Consider the following 22,697-nt stretch of genomic DNA (forward strand, 5'->3'; position numbering starts at 1 on the left):
CTGAACCTCTGACCTTCCTGAAGGAAAGTTAGTCTATATTGGGAAGGAGCGAAAGTAAAGTGTAGACTGAGAGTAAATGAACATACCAGTACCTATCAATCTTTACCTCCTCAGATCTTTTAGTAAAAAGAGACACTGTCATCTTCCTCCTACCTTCAAGCATATGTACAATACACACTGCAGCTGCAACCAGTAATATAGGAGTAAAACCTAGCAATCATTCTCCACCTGAGGGTAGGTGTGTCTGCAGAACATGCTTATTATGGAATGATTTATTTTTTACACTGGGACAGGGCTTGGATTTTATATATGGCAGTTCTAGGCCTAGTTTTATCTGCATTGTTCCGCACCCTCGAACTGATCCCAAACTGGCATTTGTATTTTGGAGAGTCAGATGTACAGTACGGTTACCAAGGCAACTTGGTTATCCATGCAGAAAATTGGTGTCAAAATCCACCACAGAATGAGAGATTAGACCTTCTAAACTCAAAACTTCCAGAGCTACACTCAAAAAAGGCTTTTGCTGCTTGTTCAAACTACTTATTTACAATGAGTAAACACAATTCTTTAGGGTGTTTTGAGGGTAACTTAAATATTTGATGTTCAATCCACTTAAAATTGTGAAAATTATTACGTTAATTGGTTTGTGTTGGGACAATATTAAGGAATTGTGTGGAACCTTGCATTTTTTACAGTGTAGGAGGATTGAGTCTTAAATTAGTCAGTGTGCTCAGTATAGGACATGATGGCCTCAGTATAAGTCATGATTTTAAAAAAAATAAGTAGGAATAATTAGGGATGTGCCAGTATAAAATCCTGATGGTGTGATAATCTTGGATAAAAATATCACGGTTTTACAGTATTGTGACTAATCCTTTGAACATATTTTCTTTTTAAATGAATTATTGACTTCTGCTGTCTTCATTAGTTTCAAAAACACTGATTTCTTTAAAATTTAAAATAGCATTTTTTAATATCTTTTCTGCTGGAAATACTGTTGCCCTAAAAAAATAAATAAATAAATAAAAAGTAAATTAAAAAAATCGTACCCATACCTTAGGAACGGTATTACAGAAAATTGTGTTGTTTTTAAAACCTTGACTTTTCCAAACCTTTAAAACTGTTATCGTCCTATGCTAGTAATAATTCATCCTTAAGCACAATGGCAACATATATTATTGATTATGTTTTGTATTTTTTTATTATATTCACATTTATGTGTGTGTTCTTCTTAATAGCCATTTTTGATAAGGATTGTCTTCTAATTAATCTAATGCCTATTTCGGACTGCGTGATTTTAGCCCCGATTTTGGCTCGTCGACAGGTTTTGAGAAATCGCAGACAAATGCCTGAAATCACAGGCAAATCGCTGCTCGTGCACGTGAGTGACAATCACACAGTATGAACGATCAAAGACGCGATCTGAGAGAATCTCAGGCCGATGCCTGTGAGATATTTGGCGTGCTGAAAATCTGGAGCTGTCGGCGATTCAAATCATGCCGTGTGAATTGAGTTTTGACTGAAAATAACATCAGCGATCGCCTACAGCCAATGAGAGAGCAGCTTTCACTTGTGTGTGCGTGTGTGTATACCTACTGCAGGCCAGCGGGAGGCTGGTGGTTAAAAGCGATCTTTTTCGGTTTATTTGGACCCACGAAATGGAGGGAAAACTCGTGGAGGTTTGACAGGACTCAGGAGCACCCGTGTCTGTTTGACGTTTCATACAGAAAGAAATTAGTTTATCATCAACGTTGAGGAGAAATGGCTAATTCCCTTTAAACCCAGGTGAGCAAACATGTACATGTTCTACCCCATTAAAGGCTTCTTTCTCATTATGTAGTTAATAACAAAAGATATACATGTTTTTGGCTGTGAGACGTAGTTTGGACGAAGTTGTCGGCGATTCTGTTATAGTAAAGTCATGCAATTTGAATGTCCATGTTGCCGAACCATCTTGCAGTGTAAACAAAGCAACGACGAAACGCTAGCCCAGACAGTCATGCAGTGTGAAAACATCTGTGACAAGACTAGTTTGAAAATCATGCAGTCTGAACTCGGCATAAGCTGTACTTTTCCCTATATGTTATCATGCGTGTACATAATGTGCAAATGTAACGATGATTAAATCCTATTGGATGACCTGGTCCTTCTTGCTAGTTATTATAGTGTGTTTAATTGAATAACCTCCACATAATTCTCATTCATGCCCTTAACAATGGCATACCAGAGCACAATGAATTACAAACTGCAGGCCTCCTCCTCACCCCAAACATGTGTTTGGTTCAGAAGCTCCTTTTCTAAAATTAAGCCTAATTACATTACCATGCAGGACTGATAAGAAATTAGGACTATAGGCGATTTGGCCTGAATTCAAAATCTCGATTAATTGAACCTTTTAACTCAATTACGATTAATGAACTATTATTTTGTTTATTTATTTTTTGCCCTCTTCACTGACAGGTTTTGTACAATAAATCAGGTCACATATAACAAGAGATTTCTAAATGAAGGGTGCATTACTTGGTTTTAAAATAATTGAAGGAAACACACTATCTACTATCTAATATGATTATTATTCAACATGAATGTTAAACAACTAAAGTTAAAACACACATTGCCTGAAACCAGTCATTATTTTCTTAATAAAGTGAAAATAAATATAGTAAACTAAGTCAATTATTTTCAGTGTTTTTCACATTAAACATAGAAAATAAGCAGCATCTCTTCTAAATATAACAACTTGTATATCCTCTGTAAACAAATATTTTAAATATAAATAACAATTTTATTTTAAACATAAAATATGCCGTCTCAAGGAATCTCTGGCACAGCTTCCAATCATCGCCAATGCAGAATGGGTCCATCGTTCTACTTTATATATAAACATAGAGGCTTAACAGAGCCACACGGTAGGGAAAGTAACTGAAAAAATTGGATTGATTATATTTGAATGTCGATTCTGATTACTTTTCAATTAATCGCCCAGCCTTATAAGAAACGTACACCCAATAACATTGAATATTCTAAACTATCCATCAATTTGAATAAAACATTGCCTAAAGGGAGTTATGTCAATCTTACATAATTATTATATGCACATCAAAACATTCTATTGCATGCAAATTTGCTGTGGTTTGAGAACTGTTTAACAAATCTAAAATTATCACAACAGGATATATTACAATACAGAATACACTGACACCAGCTGTGGATCACAAACTTATCAAAAGACATATACATGTCATGAAATACTTCTAGAATTGACTACAAAATCTCTGAGACTTGCAGACCCATGTGTGTGTGTGTGTGTGTGTGTGTGTGTGTGAGAGTGAGGTGGGGGTTTGTATGGCTCAAAGACAAACTGCTTTATACCCACTTTGTATGAAAGTGGAGCAGATGGTCATATTAGTGCTGCTGGCAAGATGCTCCCTACCAATAAGAACGCACTCAAACAAGCTGACTACAACAAATAACAGTTTTATCAGCCAGCCAGTTTTTTCTGCTGCCTTTGCGCTGCGCTGAGAGATCAAATGCGAAGTTTTACTTTGACTCTGTGGTAAGATGGCTCGGCCTGAGTGTATTTCCACCTCAACAACAGGAAGAGAAGCTCAACGCAAATGTCTCCAATTTCTTAAGCAAACACGCCAGCTTCAAAACTCAACAAGCTGACTTTAAAAACACAATACGCTGCTCGATAAGCAGCGATGGTTCTTTTATAAACGAAAGTGATGAGTAAAATGAACTTGTCATATGATCTGCCTTCTACAATGATTGCGAAAAGTGAAAGATCCGCTTTTTCTGAGTCGGGCGTGATGATGATGGTGCTGCACAGAAGGGGCGCAGGTGAAGAAGACACCCAAACAAAGGACATTAAATGTACTGAATGCATTCCCTGCCCCCTTCACTGATCCCCTAGCCGCTTTATTAATTAAAGTCTTACCTGCGTGCGTAATGTCGGACAGGTCATAGTTCCTGGCGGTGCGGGGGAACTCTTTGAGTTTGCGGTTAGAGAGGATGAGCGCTCCGCTGGACGCAGCCTCTTCCAGCGCCTTCTCCACGCTCCTGCTGGCCGCTACGGTCGCCGGCAGCTGGGCTCCATCCCCAGCAGCCATCAAACACTAAATATGACCCGAATCTTACTCTTTACTACGACAATCACCCCTCCTAAACCTCCATCTCATCAGAGGCCGGTCCAACAACGTTTCACTCCGGAAAAGTTAGTTTTTGTACTCCAGAAAAGTGATGTAAAATCCCGTGATTGAGAAAAGTTGCGCCGTGACTTGACAGACCGCGCGCTGGAGCGAGCTGAAGAAGCGAAAGGGGAGGAGCTTGCGGATTGAGCAAGTCTTGATTGACACACAGCGGACACACCCAGAACCTACAGACTCGGGGAAATGAACACAACAGCGCTGCTCTCATCATCGGAAGGGGAAAATTATAAAGTTTTTTTGGTCCGTTGGAGGTTTTGTTATACAAATGTAAAAGTTACAGTACTGCTGATGATAGTAAGTTTTTTTTTGCATTGTTTGCATAGCGATAGCAAAGGCAGCGGAGATTTACTACAGTAATCGGAAAGCCTCTAATGGACATCACACACACACACAGCATTTCCTTGTTTCCAGATCCATTAATTTGACATGCTTTTAGAGAGAGGAAATGAAGGACATAAATATTGCATTAACGTTATACTAGTACTTTAAGCTTTACGTGTAGAGACAACAAACACTCCTGCAGATATGTTGTCTAAATCTAACCATAAAACTGAATTGGGGTAATATATTTATGTTTATTTTTATTTATTTAATATAATTAGCTATGGAAATGAAATTAAACGTAAATGTACATTTCTTTGATTATGAAAAATATATAATAAAATAGAAATAAATAAGTTACTGGCATATAAACAAATTATTTCATTACTTCATTCATTCATTTGCTTTTCGGCTTTGTCCCTTTGTTATTCAGGGGTCACCACAGCAGAATGAACTGCCAACTTATCCACCATATGCACTTCCAGCTGCAACCCAACACTGGAAAACACCCACACACTCTCACATTCACACACATACAATAGGGACAATTAAGTTTATTCAATTCCCCTATAGCACTTGTCTTTGGACTGTATGGGAAACCCGGACGAAACCCACGTGAACATGGGGAGAACATGTAAACTCCAAACACAAATGCCAACTGACCCAGCTGGGGCTCAAGCCAGTGACCTTCTTTGCTGTGAGGCGATCATGCTACCCACTGCACCACCGTGACACCATTAAACAAAGAATTTAGCTAATTATTTATGAAAAACATTAAAATATACACCATCTCATAATGATTTGACATGAAGCCATTTTGTATTTTGTTTTAAAAATTGAATGTGGCCTTCATATCACACAATATATAGCCTAGAGAGGTAATATACTAGGTTTATAAAATATTGAGTTACATCTATAAACAGAAGTTAAATAATATTATTGTATTTTTTTAATAAACTAGTGTAATATCCAGAAAAAGTACCAGCTTGTTGCCTAGCTTTTGTATCATCATTTACATCACATGTTCCCAAACGTTTCAGCTCGTGACCCCCAAAACAACAATTCTCGCAACCACCACTATCTTTGGAGGTGGTTGTAAACATACAAACACTACACACATTGGTTCACACACACCAATAGGAACTATATAAACAAGCTTATTGACATCACAAAAAAGTGAAACAGTCTAACAACCATATCATTTTTTTATAGCCATTATTTGTTTCATTTAATATTAATCTCTAAATGAGAAGGGTGAGCACAATGTTTACAGCACAAGACTATTCATTTTTTAAATTTGGAGACCACTTGAAGCCATATTCAGACGTGGCCTTCATTTTATTTTTTTTTTTATGTACAGTATGTGAGTTTCGTAGAGGTGTCAAAGTTTAACATTGTGCCGTAAAATAAATCTGCTGCAACTAACCCTATTGCTGTGTCATTAATCAAGCATAATTACCCCAGGGGTCGCAGCCCATTGAAAAATGAATTAAAAGTCTGATGGCTTTTTATTTGCATGTTGTTATTTCATGTAACCATTAAACATTATTTTTGTCCTCTGTAGGGTATAGAAAAAATATGGTTGTTCTAAAGGTTTAAAAACATATATAATATTTTTGGAAATCACCAAGTGACCCCAGATTTACATGATCAGGTCTGAAAATGCATAATTTCAAACTTAAAATGACAATCAAAGTTGCTTTGCAAAACAGCAAAATACATTTTCAACATCGAACGTTTTCAGAACAGAGAACATGTGCATATACAGTGACAGCACAATTGAGTACACCCCAGTTTGAAAATGAAGTGAATATCGGTAATATATATTGGTGCATTTGAACAAAACAGATTTATTAAACAGATATATTTATTAAAATAATATTTTATTTTATTTAGGGGCGAAGCAAAGGCGCAGTAGGTAGTGCTGTCGTCTCACAGCAAGAAGGTCGCTGGATCGCTGGTTCGAGCCTCGGCTCAGTTGGCGTTTCTGTGTGGAGTTTACATGTTCTCCCTGCGTTTGCGTGGGTTTCCTCCGGGTGCTCCGGTTTCCCCCACAGTCTAAAGACATGCGGTACAGGTGAATTGGGTAGGCTAAATTGTCCGTAGTGTATGAGTGTGTGTGTGTGGATGTTTCCCAGAGATGGGTTGCAGCTGGAAGGGCATACGCTGTGTAAAAACCTGCTGGATAAGTTGGCGGTATATTCCGCTGTGGCGACCCCGAATTAATAAAGGGACTAAGCCGACAAGAAAATGAATGAATGAATATTTTATTTACTGAACATCTTTAGAAATGGAAAGATAATATAATTAAATTTAAGCATAATATTGCAAAAAAAATGATGAAATTTCATCTAAATTGTATTTTTTTATGCTTCTCTTGATTTTTACGTTTTTTTATTTGTATTTAATATTTTTCTATAACATAAATTTGGGTGTACTAGTTTTTGGACCATTATCGTAAGTTATTTTGTTAGATAAGCTCCAGATTTGGCTTCAGTATTGACTAATCTAATGTATATGCACAAATATAATATTGTATAACTTGTTATAGAAAATATTAAATTCAGTGAAAGATTTGTGAAGGGTGTACCTATATATGCTGAGCACTGTAATCCCTTTAAAAGTGTAAACACAAGTGAATCATATGCACACACTTTCTGTTAAAATATACATTTACCCAACACAATATTTTTACAGTGCACACACAAAGCTTTCACAGAGTTCTTGCTTACCCATGCATGCTTAATGTTTAGACTATCTGTTTTTTTGTTTAGTGTTTGTGAGTTCAGTGTTTTAGGCCTGACAGGGACAAAAAGTGGGTCACAAAATTACCCTCCATGTCATTACTCTCCATGGAACAAAACAGAGAGGAAGAGGGGGATCGCATGAGCCCAGAGGAAGAGAAGGGATGAGAGGTCGTGAGAAAGAGTGATGTCATGGTTTATTATGGGAAGCCCTAATGAGGATTTGTGCTAAAACATGACTTGTGATTAATGTGAGAAAATAGTTTATGAATTCTGAATTTAAACTTTGATAAAGTCTTTTATATACATTGAAAAAAAGATTCATTTGGATTTATTGCATTAAATCCAGGATTTCATTTACATTGTCTGAATTTAAACAAACAAATTCATTTAGTGTAATTAACAAAACTAAATTTGTTTGTTTAAATTCAGCCCATATAAATTGTTTGCAACCACTTACCTTTAAAAAAGCAGTAAATTCAATGAATAATTTTTTTCAGTGTACATTAAACACTTTATCAAAGTCTAAATTCTAAATAATTAATTTAAATAGTCATCATTCATTAATTTTCTTGAATGAACTAGCAACTTATCCACTATAAGTTTACACAGCGGATGCCCTTCCAGCTGCAACCCAGCACTGGGAAACACCCATACACACTCATTCATACCCATACAGTTACATACAGCATTCATATCCATACAGCAAGTTTAGCTTATCCAATCTCCTATAGCGCATGTGTTTGGACTGTGGGGAAAACGGGAGCACCCAGAGGAAACCCACACCAACATGCAAACTCCACACAGAAACACCGACCCAGCCGAGGCTTGAACCAGAGACCTTCTTAGTGTGAGGCGATAGGGCTAATCACTAAGCCACAGTGTCACCCATGTTTTAGGCTATAATTAATTCAATTTTATGAGCTATTTACATGTTTGAGAGCCTCTGTGTATTTTGTTCTCTTCACAAGAATGCTGCATAATTTAAATGTTTTCATTCTGTAGCTTTGGTCAGCTTAATCACCACAATTTGGATTACATGTATATGTGGCAGACAAAAACAAAGTGTTCATTTATTCAAAATGCACTTAATAACAATAAAATAATTGGTTGTGCTCTATTGCATGTCACTTATAGTCTATTAAAGCTTAAGATTTTTTTTCTTTTTTGCCTGTTTTATGATGATGTGGATCTCTTTTTTGTTTCCAGAGTTCCCTTTCTTATCGAACTGGGGTAAGGCTGGTTTTATAATCACACATTTGTTTATTTCTGAACAGTTAGAATTTGTGATACTTTGAATATAGGGTCTGAAATCACATGCAAGTATGACTTAAAAACAACATTAGCACTATTTTTTTTGACTGTGAACAATGTTGTACTTTGACGTTGATTGGCTGTTAATATAATTTGATCATTTAGAAATTCCAATGAAAACTTTTCTTATTATATTTGGAAGGTGAAAGTCCAAATGTGCGAATATAAAACCAACTTTACCTAAATTTTTATTACTAGTTATATATCAAACAAAAAAAGTTTAAAACTACCCTAAAAGGTAAAGAAAATAAATAGAGTGCACTATGTCACTTGCGGCACAACAGCGTCCCCTGGCGTACATGACTATGAATGAAATAATAAAATAGTTGAAATGCAAACTATTTTTTGTTTGTTTGATTGATTGATAGTTGTTTGTTTGAGTTCAGATTAACGAAGTTTGTTTAACTGTGGACTTCCCCATTATGTAGCTTATTTGCCTGATTTTTTACTTTTTTTAAACTTGTGTTAAATTGTGTAATCATTTGATATAGCCTAATAAATGTGTAACATACTTATATTGTAATATTGAATTAGTTGTTTTCATTGTAGTATATTTTTAATAGTTACACATTTTAATCTGTTATGAGACATTTTTATGTAATGTAACTGTATTAAATGTGCTCATGGCCAAAAATTTCATTTAACACTGGGGCAATAAATATGAAATTTCTCATGGGCATTTTTTTTAAAGACAGAAATAATCCAGTCATATTATACTAAAGAAGTCCCCACAGTGGGAAAACATGCTATTATCATTATGCTTATTTTCAAAGTTTCAATGAAGAAGATTTTTTTTCAAAACTGTTCATTGCATTGTTTATGTCGTTTACAGTCAAGCCATCAACACACAATGAAATTTAAACTGCTATTCTGAAAGCGATTTGTAAAATAAGCCATGTTTTGTAACTTAATCAATTATCAAATAATTGGTAACACTTTACAATACGGTTTATTAGTTAATGCATTTACTAACATGAAATAATCATGAACAACACTTGTACAGCATTTATTACTCATAATTGAACATTTACTAATGCATTATTAACATTCAAGTCCATGCTTGTTAACATTAGATAATGCACCATGAGTTAACATGAACTAACAATGAACAACTGTATTTACATTAACTAACGTTTAATATCATGATTATATACTGTAGTAAATGTATTGTTCATTGTTAGTTCATGTTAGTAAATGCATTACTTAACATTAACTAATGAACTTTATTGTAAAGTGTGACCAAATAATCAATACAGTAACTGATCGATGTAAATAAAAATAAAAATAAAAATACAGTGTAGTCAGTTCAGATATAGCACAGTGCTCATTTAGTAAGTTTTAATTTACTAGAACTTTTACGTTAACTGCTCTGACACAATATACTTTGTAAAAACACTTTATGTGCTGCCTGCCATCTTGATCAGATCTCACCGGAAGAAGAGACAGTACAATATCAAAGTCTCCTAGCTAAATAAAGGATAAAATAATAATAATAATAAAGATTATAATATTAATAATAATAAGCGCAATAGAAATAACGATGAATCGCTTTTTTGGGGTATTTTTTAACCTGTTAGCCTGTACTACATATACAATGTTTTGTTTTTATATATATTTTATGTATATATATTTTATGACCGTCACCAAAACATCCAGCAATGTGATAAAACTTGAATGAAAAGTTAAATTTGGTGTCATGCAAACTTATTCTATAACTATATACAATATATACAGTATATATATATATATATATGTGTGTGTGTGTGTGTGTGTGTGTGTGTGTGTGTGTGTGTGTATAAATATATATATATATATATATATATATATATATATATATATATATATATATATATATATATATATATATATATATTTTTTTTTTTTTTTTTTTTTTTTTTTTTTTTTTTTTTTTACCAGAGGATAGCTAACAGTAGCTTGCACTGGTCCATGTGTTTAAAGTTTCTTCCAGTAATTCAGGTGGCATCTTCTGTCTGGAGCATCAGGCCAATACTGCTGTCCAGAATCAGGTTTGTCTTGGTCGGGCATCTCAGCTGAGATCTGTCCACTATGGGTGACCCTACCGGTATCTGTGAAGTACCAGTGGCGTAGCTCTCAGCATCACTGATGCACACAAGCCCTCACAGCACGTCAAGCTGCAAACCGTGTGAGGGACCCTAACCTACCCTAACCCAACAGCCAACACTAACAACTAACAACCACTAAAGTGCCAAAAACCACTCAGAGGAGACCAGCAACATGGAAGAAACCGCCTAGACAACCTTGCTAAACGCATGTCAACATCCAGCAAACCATCCAAAAGAACCCAACAACCTGAGAGCCGAATATCAGCAGCACTGACCGTCACCAAAACATCCAGCAATGTGATAAAACTTGAATGAAAAGTTAAATTTGGTGTCATGCAAACTTATTCTATAACTATATACAATATATACAGTATGTACATACGAGCCCTTGATCCTTCATCGGGCACTAGTATGGCTCAGTGCCTGGGCTTCTTCCTCCGGGGCTCCTTGGGCAGTGGCTCTCTGCTGATGTCCACCCTGAATCTAGGAGCGACGCTGGACTCGGACCTGCTCTCCGTGATGATCACACGTCCATCTGGTTGCTCGGTCTCCTCCAGTGCAGGCCGGTCCAGCTTCTCCCAGAGCCGCTGCTTGATCTCGAGTCCTTGCTGAAGACTGTATCGGCTAGCGCGTCTCTTCTTGGTGGAGCCCATCACACTGGAGTAGATCTGCTGAAAGTCCTGCACACTCCGACCGTGGATGGAGAGGGGCTCCTCCTGTGGACACTCACCCGCTGAGGAGGAGACTGATGCTGCGGGACGGATGACAGGAAGAACAGCCGCGTTCCTCAGGTACCTCTCCTCCAGGGAAGTGTCCGACGAGCTGCAGGTGTCCGGCCTGGCCGCAGCTGCTGGCTCCTCAGAGGAAGAGACGCGCTCCAGCAGGAAGTCCTTCAGGTGCCCGGGGCGCGTCCTGGTTCTTCTCGAGCGCCGCAGAGTCATCACGAACAACTTCAAACACTTCTCAAACTGCTGAAACTTTGCCAAGGGAGATTTGTGCAGAAGTTTGTAGATGATCAGCACTGATTACTGTATAGACAGTTGTGTGGATGTTTAAACCAATTCAAGTTGCCATGGTGACAGAATGACGAGACTCATTTAAATGTAAACATTAATTGATTTCAGCGTTAAGTCAATTAGAGCAGCAAAAGCTGTGTGTTTACAGAACAGTATTTGTTAAATGTTACTAAATACAGAAAATATCTTAATAATCATGCATTACCATAGAAGCCCCATATACCTAAAAAATAAATATTGTCCTCGTTTTTCTTTATTATATTTTTACTTTTGAACTTCGTCATACGTTTCCACGTCAGAAGTCTGCTCACGTTAGCAGTGGCGTGGCAGCCCCTTTAACAGTGCGTGTGTGTGTTGATGCGACCCGTTTATATAATCACTTTTTAAGGACTTAAATTAATGTGTACGTCCTTAAAACATTGGTAATTAGTTCCAAAACACTACCTTACAATAGCCACAGCAGGGGTGAGCTGGGTTGTGTTAACCTGTGAATATTTAAAATTTCAGTTTAAGACTGATGGTGTGTGTGTGTGTGTGTGTGTGTGTGTGTGTGTGTGTGTGTGTGTGTGTGTGTATGTGTGTGTGTGTGTGTGTGTGTGTGTGTGTGTGTGTGTGTGTGTGTGTGTGTGTGTGTGTGTGTGTGTGTGTGTGTGTGTGTGTGTGTGTGTGTGTGTGTCTGTCTGATCTTGTTGACTGTTGTGTGTATTGTGCGTTGAGCTGGAACCAGAGGGATTACTGTGCTGGGTTCTGTCAGGAGCGCTGGGTCTCTCTCTGGTCCTCTCCTTCATTCTGGTTCCTCTTCCGTGTTTTTCATCCGAGCCGAGCCTACATGGCATATTTTTTATGTGTTTATATGTTTCCTCATTATCAATAACCAAGCAAGTGCATGATATTTAGTAATAATTACTTTATTCAGTGTCTCACAAAAAATAGTATTTTAACATGTGTTCTCAAGGGACAACACTATTGATCTTATTCTGCAATGTGCTTCTGATTCAGTTCCTTATGGAAAAAATACATACTGTATGAATAATAAAAGGCAGAAAGCGGTCAAAGTACTAGTGTGTGTGTACATGACTACAGACAAAGTAGAATGATATAATAATTAAATATCAGAGCATCGAGCAGCACAATGGGCTGTTTTAACCTCTAAAATGTAAAAAGCGGCAGTAATTATTAATAGTTTATTGATTCTGAAAATATTTAGTGATCCATGCATAAATTTGTCATTTAATAAAGGAATCACAACTCTTAGTTGTACCCCTTAAACCCAAAATATTTGCTTAAAGTGTTTTATTTTTTACTATTATTTATTTATTTATTTAAATTTTAGTTACATTTGTTTTATTTAGTATTTTGGTTTGATGTTATATTTAATGATGCTAATAATGAATGGTCTTTATTTATAATAATGATAATAATCCCATTTAAATACAGTTGTGGCAGAAGAAATAAGAGACCAAGAACTTTCTCTGGATTTATGGGTTTAAGTTAAATGTTAATAGGTATTTTATTCTATAAAGGTCTGATAACATTTCTTCAACATTTCAAATAAAAATATTGTCATTTAGAGCATTTTTAATCAGCCACTGTCAGAAAAATGAACTGTGACTGAAAAGCAAGGTTAGTAAACTGACTACTTACTGTAACTCCTCTAAAGCTACTGTAAAACATTAGTATCGTGTTGACTAAAATGAGCATGTCTGAAATCCTGATACTATACTATACTTCTAATTTACAAAATAAAACAATAATAATGACACATTACCAGAGAAATTTACAATATCTAAAATTATTAAAATCTTTTTTTAGTTTTATTTTGACAATCAATTTTTATAGGAAAAACCCACTATCTATTAAGCTAACTTTTTAAAGAAGTCTCTTCTGCTCACCAAACCTGCATTTGCTCCAAAGCACAGCAAAAACAGTCCAATTATTATTATTATTATTATTATTATTATTATTATATCTATTATTATTATCATTACTATTATTATCAATATTTATTAGCATTTGTTTAGTTTTTTTTTTTTTATTCTTTGATGATTAAAATATTCAAATAGCTGATAAACCTGAAAAAAAAAAATCTTTTGTAGCATTATATTACAATATTAAATAGCTTGGAGCAAGCAGAATTATTAACTTTTTTTCTTTTTTTTTTAAATGAACAGTTTTATTTAACAAGGATATTTTAACTTGAGCAAATGTGACGATAAAGTCATTTAAAATGTCTTGCATGTTTAATTCTGATAAATGCAGTTCTTCTGAAATTTCTAGTTAACAAAGAAAGCTGAAAATCTTCTCCCTGTAAGCCTGTCCGCTCTGCCCACCAGGATGTAGATGTCTGTCTGAAGGACTGCAGTCCCACCTGAAAGAAGAAGAACAGGATGCTAAACTACTTAGAAATAGAAATGAATTCATGTGTAAAGTACTGACTATCGTGACCTCAGTTCAGATGAATACAGTAATTTGACCTTATTTTATTGCGCATGTCATGTAAATGTGTTACATCTACTGGGATGAACGAGTTAAACAAATGTGTCACCCAAAAATAAAAATCCCCCCATAAACATTTATACACCTGACCTGAGTCTGACTTGAGGGTATACTGTATGATGGAGTAAATGTTGGGGTAATTTTCATTTTCGGGTGAACTATTCTTTTAAGCCAAAGTTGTCAATAGACCCTTTTCACATTTCTGTCATCATAGTAGGGAAAACATAGAGCGCAGTGAATGAGAGAGTGAGTACAACAAATAACTTAATAAAATAATAAATACAAACTCCACAATGGTGTTATAAAGACTTTCAGAAAAGGAAAAAAACTAGTGTGGGACTGATGACAGCAGCCAGAGGAGAGAATAACGTTCATTTTACTCTCAGCCTCGTAGACGCTGCATTGGAAACACATTGCACAATTCATTTTTTTTTTAATTCGAAGCAAGATGATATGATACATTTATAAACACATATAAATGTTCATATGTTTTTTAAAAAAACAAAACGTTAAAAATTTTTAAGGATTTCAGATGCCGAAGACAGCTAAACACGTCAGGCTTGTGAAAAGGGTACAGTAGTATTAGAAAGCTATCAGTAAATCGTTGTTATGTGTTTTGTGTCTGCTGTGTTGTCCAACAGAGGGTTCCAGAAACTGGTGGATGGTTTTTGAAGGTTGTCTGTCGCTTTCAAGATGGCCAGCCATTCTGGATCAAACTCAAGCTTCTTGTAGGAGCTTCCTCCACAATCTGCAATGACAAAACAACAGAATCTACTTCTGGATCTCACTAAACATGCTGAATGATGGAAACAGCAGGATCATTACCTGAAAGAAGACATTCGACAAGTGAGAGAAACCTGTTGATCTTCAGCAGCATTATTCATGATTCTCAGCCTGAAGAGACAAACAGCTTATTGTAATTCATTTTAAACTGATCTCTACATTTTATTCAGCCTTTTTCACACATTTCATGCCTGAAGCCTGTAACTGGAGAGATATAAAGTCAGATTTGTGTTCGCATTGTCATAAATAAAAAATAATGAAAACATGTGAGCCATTCGCAAGTACATTGTTTTCTTTTTGTTTAAAATAACTTTTATGACACAAAATTTCAAATATAGATGAAAAAATCTTCCACAGCCTTATGTTTTAACTGATATAGTGTATGTTACACTTAATATCTGCATAACTTATTGCTTAACAAAACTAAAAACTTGCTTTTATTGTAGCTGAAAAAAATAAATAAATAAGAAATAAGACTTTACCTAAAAGAAAAAAATATTTTAGGAAATACTGTGAAAAATCTTCTGTTAAACATCCTGTGTGGAAAAAAAAAACATTTACAGATGGGTGAATAATTTTGACTTCATTTTACAATGAAAGCATTTTAGTTGGCTATGTGTGAAACAGGCTTAATCCAAAGGTAACCAAAAGCTTTTTTAAAAGCACTGAGTGACAGTGAATAAGTTCCCACCTGGTGCTGCATCAGTGTTGAGTTGAGTTCAGGTGAGAAGAGATCCAGTCTCTGGCCTGCAGGTGCTCTAGAAGCCCGGAAGCAGCAGCAGGACTTCCCAAAGTACAGCTCTCCACCAACTGTTTAATTCAAGTCAGGTTTATTTGTACAGCACTTTTACAATAATTATTTCAAATCAGCTTTACAAAAGGTGCACATTACTGCATTACAATCAGATTAAGTCAAAGTAACAATCAAATTTATGTTATTGTATACAGACATAGTTATCGTGCAATATTATAGCATATAGGTCTGGGATTCTCAACCAAAGGGCCACAGCCCACTAGTGGGCCTCAACAACCCTGCAGGTAGGCCACGATATGACCTCTCAATATTATACTATAATATAGTATGCTATATTAAAATGATGGAAGTCATGCGCTTTCTCCTGTTCTCTAATTGATCACTTCAAACTCAAAACAAGCGCAAAAACAGCTTGATCTTCGATGACTTTACGCATGTCTGTTCAATCCCAAACTATGCGTGAAGTGAAAGTGAAAGTCTTTCTTTGTGTATTTTTTGTGAACTATTTAATACATCTGCATAGTTGTCTAAATAAATGTCCTGTGAGTGTTTAATAAGAGACGTGCACCACAGGAGGATCTAGCAAGGCTCAATGCATGTTTCTACCATAGAATGTAAAATAAACTTGGATATGAGCTTCAGACCAATAATATCCTGCAATCTCAACTGCCATCAGATCGACTCGTTTCAACAGATTTAAGGTGTTTAACTTTATTTTACAATTGTTTGTAAAGTTTTGATATATTTAATAGTAGATTTTCAATCAGTCCAGTTTAAAGTAGAAGCTGTTCTTTTGCAGTTTCCCTGTTGATTTGTGGTTATCTTTGAATCTGTGTATGTTTTTTTTTTTAAATAAATAAATTATATATATTATAGTTGTAACGAGGAGACTGACACGGAGGGATCCATTATGCAGTATTTATTGCTCAAGCACTTATTCACACACACAATATGCACTAACGTGCAAACACACAACAACAACAGTCTATGATGAATAAAGACTGGCGATGAATAGACACAGGGAGTATTACCAGGCATAGATCGAGGGCAGGCTGCTAGTATCAGAGTCCGTGAACCAGGTGTGGGTCGTGGGCAGGTAGCGAACATCAGAGTCCGTATAACAGGCGTGGTTCGTGGGCAGGCAGCGAGTATCAGAGTCCGTCTACAAGGCGTGGGTCGTGGGCAGGCAGAAGGCGAAGCAGAGTCAAGAAACAGGCTGAAGTAATACACAAGGAGTCAGGCAGGAATAACGGTCAGAAATGCTGGCCGGGGCTAAACAAGATTTCGCACTGAACGAGCGTTTGGTGCTGGCTTATAAAGGGTACGTAGGTCATTAGCGGGATTCAGTTCAGGTGTGCATGATCAGGGTAAATGGATGATGTAATGCTTAGAAGTCCGGAGATGGTGGCCTCTGCTGGCCAGCGAGGGGAATGACTGGGACCGAGTCAGTGACAGAGCCCCCTCCTCCCCCCCCCCAACCCCACGTACCCAAGGACCCACGTACCTGGGACTGAGCTTTTTACAGGGGAGTCTCAAGCGAAGGTCTCTTGTAGATAGCCATACCCACTGTCCTGGGGAATACGTGGGACCAGGACGACGGCGACAATCGGCTTGTTCTTTAAACCTTCGGATAGCGTGTGACAGATGAGTGTGAGCTGCGTTCCAGACCTCCTCACTCCTTTGAACCACGTGTCGACTGCAGGAAGGTCAGTGGTCTCACCGGACCAGGGAAACAGGGGAGGTTGGAAACCTAATACACATTGAAACGGGGTTAGACCTGTGGCTGCCTTTCTCAAGGAGTTTTGTGCGTACTCCGCCCACATTAGGAACTTGTTCCAGTCAGATTGGTTGGCGTGACAGTATGTGCGGAAAAAGCGCCCGATCTCCTGATTAAGGCGTTCTGTCTGACGGTTAGACTGAGGATGATAGCCGGAAGTTAGACTGATGTTGATCTGGAGGTTCTGGAAAAAAGCTGACCATAATCGGGATGTAAACTGGGGACCTCGGTCTGAGACGATTTCTTCGGGAAGACCATAATAGCGAAATACATGTTCGCACAGAAGCTCTGCGGTTTCGAAGGCTGTGGGTAGCTTGGGTATGGCAATGAGTCGACAGGCTTTAGAGAAGCGATCCACAATCGTGAGGATAGTGGTCTTTCCTTGTGACAGGGGCAAATCCGTAATGAAGTCTGTGGCTATGTGAGACCAGGGTTGACGGGGAATCTCCAAAGGTTGCGATAAACCAGCTGGACGATGACGGGAGTGTTTAGCCATTTGGCAGGGAGAACATTTATTCAGGAAGTTAATCACATCCTTATTCAGGGAGGACCACCAGTACCGAGACTGAATCATCTGAGCCGTAGCAGTGCTGCCTTGATGACCGGAGCTGGGGTGACTGTTTATTTCAGCGATCAACTTCTCACGGAGCATGGGGGGCACATATATTTTGTCCTCGGGACATGCCTGCGGAGTAGGAGTTTGTTCGGAAGCCTGCCTGATCTCATGCTCGATGTCCCATCTAATGGGTGCAATAATCAATGGGTCCTTAAGGATGGGTTCTACCTCCTCTAGCGAAGTTTCCTCGTCAGAGATACGAGAGAGAGCGTCCCCCTTAATATTCTTGGAGCCTGGAATGTAGGTGACTTGAAAATCACATCGAGTGAAGAACAACGCCCATCGGGCTTGTCCGGGATTCAGGCGTTTACATGAACGAATATACTCCAAATTCTTGTGATCAGTAATGACGGTGAACGGGTGTTTTGCTCCCTCAAGCCAATGTCTCCATTCCTCGAGTGCAGCCTTCATGGCGAGAAGTTCTCGGTTACCCACATCATAGTTTCTCTCAGCAGAATTCAGCTTACGGGAATAGAATGCACAGGGATGAAGCTTATTCGTAGTAGGGGATCTTTGGGACAGGATGGCTCCGATTCCGGAATTAGAAGCTTCAATTTCCACAATAAAGGGTCGTGTGGAGTCTGGGTGACACAGAATGGGTGCCTCCGTGAAGCGAGCTTTGAGTTGGTTGAATGCCCGAATGGCTTCCGAGTTCCATTTTAGACGGGCATTATTGGCTTTTACCATCGCGGTGAGAGGAGCAGCTACTGAACTGAAGTTTCTTATGAACCGTCCGTAGAAGTTGGCGAATCCCAGGAAACGTTGTAACTGCCGGATGGCTTCGGGTTGTGGCCATTGAGTGACAGCGTCAACTTTCTGCTGATCCATAGCAACTCCCTCGTGACTGATGATGTAACCCAGGAATGAAATACATGTCTGATGAAACTCACATTTGGATACTTTGGCATATAATTGATTCTGGATGAGGCGTTGTAGCACTGCTCTGACATGTTGAATGTGTTCTGGTAGGGAATTGGAGTAAATCAGGATGTCGTCAATGTATACGATGACCCACTTATTGAGCATGTCTCGAAATATCTCATTGATAAAGGCTTGAAACACGGAAGGACTGTTAGCTAGGCCGAAGGGCATAACGAGATATTCGTAGTGCCCGTTATTGGTAGAGAACCCGGTCTTCCACTCATCTCCTTGGCGAATACGAACAAGGTTGTAAGCATTACGGAGATCCAATTTGGTGAAATATTGAGCAGAGCGGAGCTGTTCAAGTGCTGCTGGAACTAGTGGTAGGGGATAACGGTATTTACTGGTTATTTCATTCAGACCTCTATAATCAATACAAGGGCGTAAACTGCCGTCCTTCTTCTTGACAAAAAAGAACCCGGCTGAAGCAGGTGACGTAGAAGGTCTTATGAATCCCTTCTCCAGTTCCTCAGAGATGTAAGAATTCATGGCTTCGGTTTCAGGTTGAGAGAGAGGGAATATGCGACCACGAGTGGGCGTGGTGCCGGGCAATAGTTCGATGGCACAATCATACTCACGATGAGGTGGGAGTTTGGTTGCTTTTCTCTTGTTAAAGGCTTCGAGTAAATCGTGATACATTCTGGGAACTTGACAGAGTTCAGAATCCTCCAAACTAGAGATAACATTAATCTGAATGGTAGATACGGAGTATAGACACTGGGTTAGACACCTCTCACTCCATTTTACAATCTCACCCGTCTTCCACGAGACTTGGGGATCATGACGTTGTAACCAGGGGAGTCCGAGAATCACATTGTGACGGGGGGAGTCGATAACGAGAAGGGAGATTTCTTCCACATGGAGAGAGCCTGTGCGAAGACATAAGGGCTGAGTTTGGTACTTTATGTGTCCTTTCCCCAGGGGGCGCCCATCTATAGCAGTGATGGCTAGAGAGGAAGTACAGGAAGTTAGAGGGATGGAGTGAGCAGCAGCAAACTTGCAGTCAATAAAGTTACCAGCGGCTCCTGAATCGACCATAGCCAAAGTCGAAATCTCAACCTCCTCATACTTCAAACAAACAGGTACACTCATAGTGTCATTAGTGGTCGTGAAAACGGTGGTTGTTCTCATCGGAAGTGCCTTCGGTGGAGGTTTATTGGGAAATAAGTTCTTCATGTGACCTGAAAGTCCGCAATACAGGCATAATTGGTTCTGTCTCCTCCGTTCACGTTCTTCGGGGGTCAAGCGAGTTCTACCCAACTGCACGGGTTCCGTGGGAGTTTCAGGGGATACAGGACTGGACATAGCAGAGCATATGGGGTTACGGGTGCGAAGCAAGGTGTCTAACCTGATTGACAGTTCGATGAGTTGATCCAGAGTCTTCCCCTCATCCCGACATGCCATTTCCTTTTGCAATTCTGGTCTTAGAGCTTTGCGGTAGAGTGTAGTGAGTGGATCATCAGCCCAGCCTGTTTGCGCTGCCAGCGTGCGGAAGTGCAGAGCAAATTCAGCTGCGGGTCGATCTCCCTGTTGCACACATAAAAGCTCCTCACCAGCGTTACGACCACCCTCGGGGTGATCAAACACAGTGCAAAAGCGCTTGAGAAAGTCATTGAACCAGGGGAATATCGGGGTACTATCTAGCCAAACAGCAGTAGCCCAGTCTAAAGCTTTGCCAGTAAGCAGTGAACATACAAAAGGGATTTTTCCATTCTCATCCTTAAATAAGTAGGGTATTTGGGCAATAAATAGTTTACACTGCAGCAAGAAGCCTTTACATTTAGCTGGGTTACCTGAGAATTTATCGAGGAAAGCCAAGCGTACTCCTGAAGCATTCTGAGTCTGGGTTTGCATGGGTTGAGTCGGAGAGTAGTTAGCGGTGAGTTGCGCTGTGGGAGCAGCTTGCAGGTTTTGCAGAGATCTCACCAGTTCATCGGTTAACTGAGTCAAATGAGTTAGTTGTTGTTGATGTGTGGTGAGTACCTGAGCCTGAGTGGTCACTTCCTGTGATGAAACCTGTATGGCTGCGGGATCCGTGTCGGGCGAAGTCTTCTGTAACAAGGAGACTGACACGGAGGGATCCATTATGCAGTATTTATTGCTCAAGCACTTATTCACACACACAATATGCACTAACGTGCAAACACACAACAACAACAGTCTATGATGAATAAAGACTGGCGATGAATAGACACAGGGAGTATTCCCAGGCATAGATCGAGGGCAGGCTGCTAGTATCAGAGTCCGTGAACCAGGTGTGGGTCGTGGGCAGGTAGCGAACATCAGAGTTCGTATAACAGGCGTAGTTCGTGGGCAGGCAGCGAGTATCAGAGTCCGTATACAAGGCGTGGGTCGTGGGCAGGCAGAAGGCGAAGCAGAGTCAAGAAACAGGCTGGAGTAATACACAAAGAGTCAGGCAGGAATAACGCTCAGAAATGCTGGACGGGGCTAAACAAGACTTCGCACTGAACGAGCGTTTGGTGCTGGCTTATAAAGGGTACGTAGGTCATTAGCGGGATTCAGTTCAGGTGTGCATGATCAGGGTAAATGGATGATGTAATGCTTAGAAGTCCGGAGATGGTGGCCTCTGCTGGCCAGCGAGGGGAATGACTGGGACAGAGTCGGTGACAATAGTTATTAGCTGCGTCCCAAATGGCACACTATACACTATGCACTCATGCACTATGTACTTATGCACTTACACACTCAACAGGATAGTATATGTATGTAGTGTCGTCCCAAATGGCACACTTATGTGTTTTTACTAAGCGGAAATTCAAGCCGTTTCCCTGATGACGTTTGGCGGTCGCCAAATCAGTGAAATAAACGACCGAATTATCAGATAATATCTGCCGTGAGTATTGCCGCATTCACCATCGGGAGGCGCTATAATCACTCTAGTAGGAGAATTTTGCTTTCACCATCCAAAATAAATAAAGTTATTCAACATGTGCGTCTGATAGCTCCGCCCCTTCCGCTACGTAAGCAAACCTGTGGTCGTTGAGTGCGTAAAGTGTCCATCATTCCACACTTCTTTTTAGCGGCTGAATGAGTGCATCATCCGGGTAATTAAAGTGCAATTATTATTTTTAGAGTTTTCAGTGTGAACACACTACTTACACTATTTATACTACAAAATGGCGTAGAATAGTGCATAAGTATGCGATTTGGGACGCAGCTTTAGTTTTATATATATATATATATATATATATATATATATATATATATATATATATATATATATATATATATAAATGTAATTTTATATACAACCTATAATATATCAAATTTTATTTATTTTTAATATACAGTTGAAGTTTGTTTTTCCCCAATAACAGCAGATAAGAGCAGATTTATTTCAATGTATTTCTAAACATAAGTTTTAATAAATGATTTCTAAGAACTGATTTATTTGATCTTTGTCATGATGACAGTAAATAATATTTGACTGGATATTTTTCAAGACACTTCTATACAGCTTAAAGTGACATTTAAAGGCTTAACTAGCTTAATTAGGTTAACTAGGTTTGACTGATTGATAGTTGTTGGATTTCAGATTAACGAAGTTTGTTTAACTGTGGACTTTCCCTTTATGTAGCTTATTTGCCTGATTTTTTACTTTTTTAAAACTTGTGTTAAATTGTGTAATCATTTGATATA

The 22,697-nt window shown here is 38.4% G+C and overlaps 1 protein-coding gene across 4 annotated transcripts in view; it reads right to left on the minus strand.

The window, feature by feature from the left end:
• The window catches only part of lrch4 (leucine-rich repeats and calponin homology (CH) domain containing 4), a 156,687-nt gene extending 152,364 nt beyond the window's left edge, over positions 1-4,323 (minus strand). For all 4 annotated transcript variants that reach the window (XR_012382772.1, XR_012382771.1, XM_021478134.3 and 1 more), the window contains exon 1: positions 3,941-4,323. Coding sequence is in view for 2 of the 4 variants with exons in the window: in XM_021478134.3 (XP_021333809.2) it covers positions 3,941-4,112 (172 nt within the window). In the remaining 2 variants the exon portion in view is untranslated. The remainder of the gene's footprint in view (positions 1-3,940) is intronic.
• Between the last annotated feature and the right edge of the window lie 18,374 nt (positions 4,324-22,697).

The sequence above is a fragment of the Danio rerio genome, chromosome 7 (genome assembly GCF_049306965.1).
Source record: "Danio rerio strain Tuebingen ecotype United States chromosome 7, GRCz12tu, whole genome shotgun sequence".
Lineage (NCBI taxonomy): Eukaryota > Metazoa > Chordata > Actinopteri > Cypriniformes > Danionidae > Danio > Danio rerio.